Genomic DNA, 10,122 nt, shown 5'->3' with positions numbered 1-10,122 from the left:
CAACTCTTTAGTTTTTGGTACACTGCTACAAATTTTATTATCCTAAAAAATGACACGACCACAATTAACTGTGATGTAGTGCAGTCATGTATTGCTAAAATACCATATGCTGACTGCTGATTTAAAAAACGAGTCTGTGTGCCAGCTTTGGTCCCGATTGCAAGCTGCCAGCTCCAGAGTAGTCTCAATTCCAGCCACACACACACACACATTATATATATATATATATATATATATATATATATATATATATGAATATCATCTAGCATTTACAGGTACATCTCTTCCTGTTTGATTAGTCCTGTTTTTAAGCCTGCCTGTGGGCTTACAAGCATTTAAAATTACAAGTGTCCATTTAGCCAGCATGTGCGGTCAGTGTGTATGAATGTCTCATGTTTACTTTGCATGTGTGGGATTCATGTCAAGTCCATCTGTTTGGTTGAGGGTAGCTTTAGGGCTGCTATACCCCCAACCAGCAACAGCACAGATACCAGAAGTACAGGCACAGCACAGTTAGTGTCCACCAGTTGGCCAAAAACCACATTTCCCATGATGGCTGCCACTCTGCCCACTCCAGTGAAGAAGCCCAATGCAGAAGAGCTAAAAGAAAATGAATCCTGGATGTCATACATGATTCATAATTTGATACAAATGAAACAAGGCTTTACATTCTTCTTTGTCCAGAATGCAATGATAAAGTCTTATTGCTAGGCATAATTTGGCATATGTCTGGCATAAATTTTCATTTTCACTATTCAAATGCATGGTAGCCTTTGCAGCACAGTGGCAGTTAGGACAGTTACCGTAACTGGGTGGGGTAGAGCTCAGTGCCAACAACATCCAGAGCGTTCCAGGAGATGACAGAAACGCCACTGAACACGCAAGACATTATGAGACTCTGGCTTTTAGTCTTCACCACATAAATGAGAAACACACTCAGGCTGGACACCAGTAGACTTCCAGCTAGGAGAAAGCAGACAGACATTACAAGTACTGATCTCAGGTTTTGTATTTCAAAACGTAAAGAGCAAAGATTAATTTTCAAACATCAAAAACTCCAAAACGTAGAGGTCAAGAGTATTGTAAATGAAAATAATTTGAAGAAACACCTGGGGATGGAAGCTTTAATGGTCCTTCCACTGTGATTAATGAACTAATAATGCTCCAGGTTTAAAAAAAGAAAACAAAGGGAATAATAAAAGTTAAATTTGCCACTAGTTTCTGACTTTAGCCCCGAACTATATTTCAAGGTAATAACTCTAAACAGATACCACCTCAGCACTAGTTCTATGTAATGTTTTCAGGCAAATACCTTCATTCATGCATTCATTCATTGTCTGTAACTGCTTATCCAGTTAAGGGTCGCTGTGGATCGCTGGGCGCAAGATAGGATCACACCCTGGAGGGGGCGCCACTCCTTCAAAGGGCAACACACACTCACATATTCACTCACACCTGTGGATACATTTGAGTCGCCAATCCACCTACCAACGTGCGTTTTTGGACCTTGGGGGAGACACATGCTGACACGGGGAGAACACACCTCTGCCCAGACAGTGACAGAGCAGGGCTCAAACTCAACCCAATGACCCTGGAGCCTGTGAAAGCGACACTACCTGTTGTGCCTCTGTGCCACCTGTCTTGTCTTATTAATATAAGGATATTGAATGGTCACTCACAGAGGAGGATCTTCCCTCCCACTGTATCCATTAACAATATCGTGAAGATGTTTCCAGGCAGGTTAGAGGCTGCTGTCACAAAGCCCTCCATATACACTGCGAACAAATATTTCAATATACCTATCATTAATATATAAATGAAACAATATCTACTTATTTCCAACATCAATATGCTTAGTTCTAATATTCTAAAAACTTCCAGCTTTATTATGTATTTTTTTTTTTCATTAAAAGCTGTTTTAAATGTCCTACCTGCAGTTTTGACTGGATAACAACTCTGATTCTCTTTACTTTGAGGCTGAGACATATTGGCACATGGAGAACCTCCATCTTCTGCTCTCCTGAAGAGCTCAGGAAACCACATCCACAAACCATAATAGCTACAATTGAAAAAATTCAAATGAATACACATATTGCTACTGTGTATATTTATTGCTGTGAATTTCTTTTTAAAACAATGTGATCAAAATAAACCGTGTTATAAATGTAAATGAAAACAGAATTCAATAAAAAAAATTTGGGACGGGAAAAAAAGAAGTAAAGATGTGAAGTAAAGTGGTCCACTACTTTGTGAAAGACTGGGCAGATAATCCAACAATTCAAGAATAATGTTTCTCAACTTAAAATAGAAAAGAGTTTGGGGATTTGATTCACTAAAGTATATAACATCATTAAAAGCTTTAGCGAATCCAGAGAAATCTTTAAGTGCATATGAAAGTGCTCCAATGGCTGGCTGTGATCTTCAGGGCTTGTGATGGCAGGGAATTAAAAATAGACATGTTTCTATACTGGAAATCACTGCAGGAGCTCAGAAACACTTCCCAAAACCACTGTCTGTGAACACAGTTCATTGCTGCATCCACAAATGCAACTTAAAACTTACAAATGAAATTAGACAATATAGAAACAGAAGTGCCCTATGTTCTCTGAGCCCAAACTCATTAAAATGGACTCAGGAGAAGTGGAAAATTTCAATTTGAAAATTATGGATACACTGCCTTCATACTTTATGCATTTTTTTATTCAGTACATTACACACATGCCTTAGACTCTAAAGGACTTACACTGATGCATATAGTAAGAATAATAAGGACGGGTAATTTGGCTCACTCTGCCTCACCCATTACTGAATATTGGTAACACACAAAACTAAGCTTTCCTGGCCTTGGGTTTATGTATTTTATTTTTTTTTACTTTGAGTCAGACACTTCAGTAATATATAAAATATCACCCCTTATAAGATATTTTCTTTCAGCAGGCAATGTTCCATACATACCCAAATGATATGCAGAAGAAAATAATGAGTAAGGCAATGCTTCTGGAGACCAAAGGACGAACAAATAGCTGTCTGACTGGAGCTAGCACCTGGGAATAGGTAGAAATAGCAAATGAGAAACCAAAAGAGGGTGATATGATACAGTGGATTGCAGATAGATATCAGTATTCATTTTGTTCGAGTCTAATTGAAGATTTCCCTTTCCTTTCAGTACAGAAATCTGTAGCTATGAAAAGGCTTTGCTAATCCAAATTAGGATCTTAGGGGAATCTGAATAATAAACATCAGACTAACCCTCCACACATTCTACAAGCATAAGGATTCCTTGTGATTATCACACATATTTGTAAAATACTTTTGAATGCACCTTTCTGAGTGATGGTCTAATGTTCTTACCTGTTTAAACAAGAGGATTAAATGTTGACAGCCTCTACATATCCTTGATGATTCCATTTTATCTTCACCATCTTTAGGGTTAATGGATAGCCCAGAAGCCTGTAAACAAACAGCAAGCTTCATTAGTAATAAATGACTTCACCCATTATGTAACTAGAATAATATGAGAGCTATGATGCTACCTCATCGCCCATAAGTGAAAGTTGACTTTGAGATTACTTAATCACACATCACTGTTTGTTTCAGCAAGGCTATGGGACATTTCCACTGAGGGCGATCAAAGCCAGTCCAGGCCAAACTGTTCTGCATGAATGAGTTCCAAGCAGCATTGTACAGGCAGAGTCAGACAAGTGTCATTGAACAATAAATAATGACAAATTATTGCAAAGCTAATTAATATTAATTTTAGATTAAGACTCTTTTGATTATTCTTCTGAAACATTCGTTATCAACAGTGCAGTAACAGCGTCTTCTGTTCTGGGAGAGCTTTAAACTAGATGTTGGATCATTGATTACATTCAGCCACAAAAGATGTTGTGAGGTGAATTTAAAAACACTAAGACGACTCATTTCAAAGTTACTGGATAGGGCTCTATGACAACAGAGAAGGCAATTCCACTGCTCTAAAGACCTCTAGCCTACACCTGGCACTGGAAGTGTTGATCACAGGTTTATATATGAGTGATCGTGAGCTACTAATTCTATTGCCAACATTCTTCTGTGTAGCTTAATTCATTAAAATGTGTGTAACACTTGTGTTTTTAATGGGTGCAACTAAGCTAGCCATTCACCTAAATGAGGGCCTGGTAGATATTTTAAAGATTGTATATATTGTGTTGTTGCATCTGACACTTTCCCAATGCATCACTGAGCAAGACACACTGGTAAGAGACATTTATTTGCTGTTGTTGAAATAGTGTGTTTTTGTGTTTAATTGTTGTGTCTGTTGTGGCGATTTGTAGGATGATAATGCTTTGGGTGTTTATTGAAGTAAACAGTATCTTCCCTGATGCTATCAATGACCCTTTATTCCTCTCTGACCCAATACTGTGCAAGCCTCTGTACTTAAACATTAAAAAAAAACACAGTTACACACTGTGTAGGGATTGCAGCTTCCTCTGTGATTGAGTTTGTACATCAATTGAAAGACGTTCAGTGCCTCCTCCTCCATTCCAGCCTGAGTGAAGAAGAGGGACACACATAAAGTTGTTGTTACTAAAGTGTAAATGTACCTTTAAAAGGTACAACAGTGGTTTTAAAGTCCTGTTGTGTTCCCTAAAGGTACATTGCATTCTCTTCTCCAGAAGGACAGTTGAAAATTTGTAAACGCTTATTTTAGAATGTAAAAAAAATAAGAACATAATGTAAATCCTGGAGATTTGAAAGAGGTGTATGAAAGAGGTTTTAAATCTACAATTATAATAGAATAAGGTACAGTTATATTCCCTAACTAAAATACGGAAATGTACCTTTTAAGTTACCACCACAGTGAGTTTTTATAAAACACAGTGATATAAATATATAATTCCATTGTGGTGATATTGCATTGATTATTTATTTACATTTAAATTTTTATCATTAATAAAAGCTTCAGTCTTAAGAAAGTACAACGCAGGTAACAGTGATTATTAATCACAGCAAAATGTGATTATGTAGTTACATTTTATGTTTGTTTCTACTAGGGAAAACCTTAGTAGAGTTACTTTCCCATACACCAATCAGGCAAAACATATACTTCACTCCTGGTATCTACACTCATTATGCTTTCATCTTTGAGAGATGAAAAATGAAGCTTGATATTTGCTTCTAATCTAAAAACATTATTCCCAGGCCTTTCTGTCCATTCCTAAAATACAAATATTTCCTGCTTCTCTTTTCATCTGAGGATCCTCTCTGCTGCATTATCGTGGTTTTGCAGGATAGTTATTGTACCTCCATGAGGAAGCGTGGGCTCTCTGGCATGGCCAATCTGAAGATGAGGGCTGAGGTGAGGCTTGGTATGGAACACAGCACAACAAACACTCTCCAACTCTGGAAATCCAACCAGCCCAGATCAACATGCAGAAATGTACTGGGGATGACCAACCAGGCTGCACCTGTAAACAAAAATAAACACTTACTAAGTAATACATACATGCACATGAATAAATGGACTGTGTTTTTTGCTTTTTAGTTTTTACCCTGTTGTTAGAGAAAGAGGGTAAATCTATGCAAATTTATTCTGAGTGATTATCTTTTGGTTCCTTCTATATGACTTCCATTACAAAGCTATCCAGTGTACCTTCTGAGTTTATATGCACATTTCACATAAATAATTGGACATTAATTGAGTCAGCATTCTCATCTCTTTCTTTCCAGCATTCACCCTTTTCTCATAAATATTTTAAGAAATTACAGCATGGACCCAAATGTGACTGGTTTACCTCGCTGCAATCAACAATATTAATATCATAATAAATGTTCCAAACCAGTGTGACCAGTGTACCAGAGATAGGGTGACCATTTGACTTATTTAGCATATAAACAGGCAGGAAGCTCTCAACAACAGCTCTTACTGTGGGACCAGAAGACCTTATCAATATCAAAAGTATTTTATTACTGAGTAATCAGCAACCATTACAGACAAAGGGAACTAGTCTAAGCATGAAGGTGACAGAACTCATTTTCCACTGAGTTAGAACTTGAGTGGTATTTGCACATGGACTGTATTCAGACACAGCTGACATCACTTTCTTCAGGAAGAGCTTAGGGACGGCGGTATTGTCAATCTATATATGCTGTGTTTTTCTACGACTCAATGTTCAGTCCAGCTCTGCTGAATCCACAGTACATCATTGTATCTTGCTACTGCTTGCTGTAATAAAGATTCCCCACCTTTCATCAATTTTTGAGAGACGTCCTGTTTTTCCTACAGTATTATTGCAGAATAATTTTGGTTTTGTGTTTTTAAGATATTTAAGATCTTTTAAGAAACTGGTTTCAAATTATTTGTCCAAACCAAATATCTTTGTCCCAAATTAATGGGCTTAGACAGTTTTTATGAAAAATATTTCTGGCTCAGGTAGCATGGTGGCACTACAAGCGGTGTGGTTCAAGGTTCCTGGAGTTGTGAGTTTAAACACCGCCTCTGTGACTGTCTCCAAACCCCTGTCTGTGTGGGTTTCCTCCCACAGTCCAAAAACACATGTTGGTAGGTGAACTGGCTTTTCAAAAGAGTCCATAGCTGTGAGTGTGCACACCCTTTGTGGCAGTGTGTCACATACATTTGGACATCTGGAGTGCCTACCAGCCCACAGTCTTTGAGATAGTCAGTCAGTTTCTTTGTGGGCTAGCCAAGTCAGAAATCATGAATTCCAACCAACCTTTAAGATATGACTCACTGTCCAATTTCATTAGAAATGTAATGCCCCCATCTTAGTATCTCTTTAATGCAAGAGAGCAAAAATAGCAAAAACAAGCACTTCAATGCCTTGTTTCTTGCTGCTGGGAACAGGGTGAAAAATGGCATCGTAAGATTGAAAGGAACAGACACTGAATCCAGCTGTTCTGAACATGGCTGTTAATACAGGATGAGAAGTGTGCTATGGGTCTTTATACTTTTGGAATTTTGACCAAAGCATTATATGATGTGACCCCAGGATATTGTGTGAACCTAAGTAGCAGTTGTGTAATACTCCATCATTAATCATTTTGCATAAAACATCTGCTTCAGTAAGTGTTAAAGACTGCAACAACACTTTTCAGTGTCCCTTTTAAGTTAGCACTAGTAGTCAAAGCAACATATTAATGTTGTACCTGCTGCTAAAATGTTTCCAGCCATCCAGAAAGTGGCCAGAGCACTGATCATAGCCCCTCTGCGCAGCCTTGGCTGGAACTCAGAGAAGTAGGAGAAGATAACTGGAATGGAGCCACCCACCCTAGAGATAAAAATGCAGTTTTACATATCTTTGGTCACTAACATTACTTGCAGTAGTTCTTATCAAACTTGGGAGTACTATAATCTTCTATTTGAAATGTACATTTCTGATGTTGATTTTACTGTTGGGGGCATTTGCCACAGAAAATAACTTCACCCAGGACTACTTTTGGTGATCTGTTTCAGGAAAACCCTGATTTTGCACACACAACGATTACATTCTGAAATTGGTCTTAGTGCATCTTACCCTACTCCGCTGAGAAACCGAAGCAGGAGGAACAGCCAGAAGCTTGTGGCTAAACTTGCCACTGCACCAAATGTTCCATTCACTGCCAATGAGATGCCAAGAACCTTCTGACGGCCATTTTGATCAGCTAGATATCCCCACATGTACCCACCAATCATCATTCCTATAGGAAAAAAATCACTTTGCATTCATAAAGGTTAATGCAGTATAATACAATAAATTTCACCATTTGGACTGCCTACTCCAGGCTATCATTATTACACTATGGCTAGTATACAGTTGCAAGTATATAGACATATTTTGTGTTAACAATTTTTATGTTTAACATATTGGGGAAAAAAACTGAATGTACATAAACCTTAAAAGTACTTTTGCACAGGTCACATGTTCTGTCATTTGATCTGTTCATTTTTCTGTCATCAGGAGTGAGTTTACCCAAATGGAGAACTAAATTTGATGAGGCAGTGTCCACATTTCCTTCTTTTCAGTGTCTACATCATACATATAATGTTATGTGTTAAGAGCTATGGAAACTCATCTAACAGTAATCTTTGACTGAAAAATTAACTACTAAATCATGAGTACAAAACCACATTGCTGTTGATTTGCCCACCTGCTAAAGAGTAAAAAGACAAGCATGTCATGGCATGGTCTAATATTTAACTCCTTTTATATTTATACTGTGCTATTTATACTGTGCTAAATCTTGAAACTTGTGACAATGATCAAAATTCATGTGATGTGTAACAAAATAAAAATGGCAGCTATTGCTCCACTAAATGAAGGTCTCAGGTGTAATCAATTGCTGACAATATTTCTGTGACTGACCCAGGAATATGCTGGCAGTGAGTAATCCCATATCTGCAGAGCTGAGCTGCAGGTCACAGCGAGCTGTGGGGAGTAAGAAGGACACACACAGTATCTCCACTGCATCACTGGCATTGGCCCAGCCACACACCAGCAACAGCAGGCCATGGAACAGACCAAACCCTAGGAACACAGGACAAGGTAGAGGTCAAGTAAGGTTAATGCAATGACAGCACTGATTAAAAACTGCTACCACAAAACAGACTAGAGCAACAGTATATGTACTGATCAAAAAAAAAAAAAAACTCAAATTAGGACTTTAGTGAAACTAATCCAACTTCTGCAACCGCAGGAAGGAATTACAGCCTGGGGGGAAAATAATAATAATAATAATAATAATAATAATAATATATAAATAAATAAAAGAGATGCCCAAAGAGTCTTTATGTCTTCCTTTACCTCAACTATTTAATAATGCAGTTTGAAAACTCACTGGAATTTCTGTTAACCCTCATCGGGGTTGTACAGAACTTTTGTGCAAATAAAAACACCTGCTGAAATCCTTTTCATACCTGCTTTTTCAACTGCCTCCTCATAATTCAGCACTGGCTTGTTACAGCTTCGGCTTTCAGTGGAGTCTGGAGTCCTTTCGAATGAAACATCGCCTGTTTTACAAATGCTAGTTAGTTAAAAGGAGCCAAAAACTTGAAATCCCCATCATGGCATGTTAAACTAATATCATGTTCAGTGCAGTATTATTTACAAGGTTATTACAGAATCTAAACATTAAGTAGTAATAACAAAAAGTGGCAGTAATCTGGGACTGTTCTACGAAAAATAATTAATAGGTAAGACAGATAAAGCACCAGATTTGAGAACCATACAACAGATGAATATGAATCTCTGATGAAGTTGAAAGGTTCAGTAATGCTGAATGATGGAGAAGGGTATGACCTGGAAGATCAGTATATTACGCAAAACAACTGAACAGACTAGCTTAAGTATTTATAAAATGTGCTACGTAAGTAACGTTAAAAGCTACGCTGAAGTATGTGTTCCCTACTCTCGTTTTGCGATTCTCTTTTCAGACTTTCTCCTCCGAGTAGCGGCTCTCTGTCTTCGTCTGAATGACCCCGTCGAGACATAGGTGACTCTGCTATCTCTGGATATCACACCCCGGTTTTTATACACGCCATCATTGTGGTGAACGGTCGACACACAGCGATACACCTCGGTCAGAAAGATTCACAGTGACGATATAAAGTCCAAGCGCAAACTTCCGTCAGTCAATGCTTGTAAACAAAACGCGGAATTGTGGGTAATTCCACAGCTTGCCGTCGACTTCACTGAAGCTACGCTCCCATTAGCAGACTGCACACTCACACACTCGGACTAGAAAAGCATACAGCGTACTGCAAATGGCAGTGTGCTATTTGTGTTATTCATTTTTTATACAGTCATTGGTGTAACCAGATTTATATTAGAGATTTGTAATTCATTTATAACCGGATATAACCGTAATATTTTGATTAGAAAAATGACATTTTGCTATTACACTTGAGTTTTATTGAAGATTTATTTTAGGATCTCTGCAGGAATAATAGCTGTTTGCTTGAAGGGCAGTATTCTGAAAGATTGAAGCGCCTATCTGATATAAATATAAAAAATAAAATATATTTTTGCTCCTATTATTCATTCATTCATTCATTCATTATCTGTAACCGCTTATCCAGTTCAGGATCGTGGTGGGTCCAGAGCCTTCCTGGAATCACTGGGTACAAGGTGGGAACACACCCTAGAG

General features: G+C 37.9%; 1 protein-coding gene across 1 annotated transcript; it reads right to left on the bottom strand.

The window, feature by feature from the left end:
- Window positions 1–26: 26 nt before the first annotated feature.
- On the bottom strand, window positions 27–9,632 carry sv2 (synaptic vesicle glycoprotein 2). The gene is made up of 13 exons (XM_066668685.1): window positions 9,385–9,632; window positions 8,894–8,986; window positions 8,343–8,504; window positions 7,515–7,677; window positions 7,147–7,268; window positions 5,284–5,447; window positions 4,448–4,528; window positions 3,352–3,450; window positions 2,956–3,044; window positions 1,932–2,059; window positions 1,680–1,775; window positions 804–963; window positions 27–600 (listed from the first exon to the last, which is right to left on the bottom strand). The coding sequence occupies exons 1-13, from the start codon at window positions 9,464–9,466 to the stop codon at window positions 417–419; spliced, it is 1,623 nt and encodes a 540-aa protein (XP_066524782.1). The 5' UTR covers window positions 9,467–9,632; the 3' UTR covers window positions 27–416.
- Between the last annotated feature and the right edge of the window lie 490 nt (window positions 9,633–10,122).

The sequence above is a fragment of the Hoplias malabaricus genome, chromosome 4 (genome assembly GCF_029633855.1).
Source record: "Hoplias malabaricus isolate fHopMal1 chromosome 4, fHopMal1.hap1, whole genome shotgun sequence".
Classification (NCBI taxonomy): domain Eukaryota; kingdom Metazoa; phylum Chordata; class Actinopteri; order Characiformes; family Erythrinidae; genus Hoplias; species Hoplias malabaricus.
Note: the sequence above shows the minus strand (reverse complement) of the source record. Positions and strands in the feature narration are given on the sequence as shown.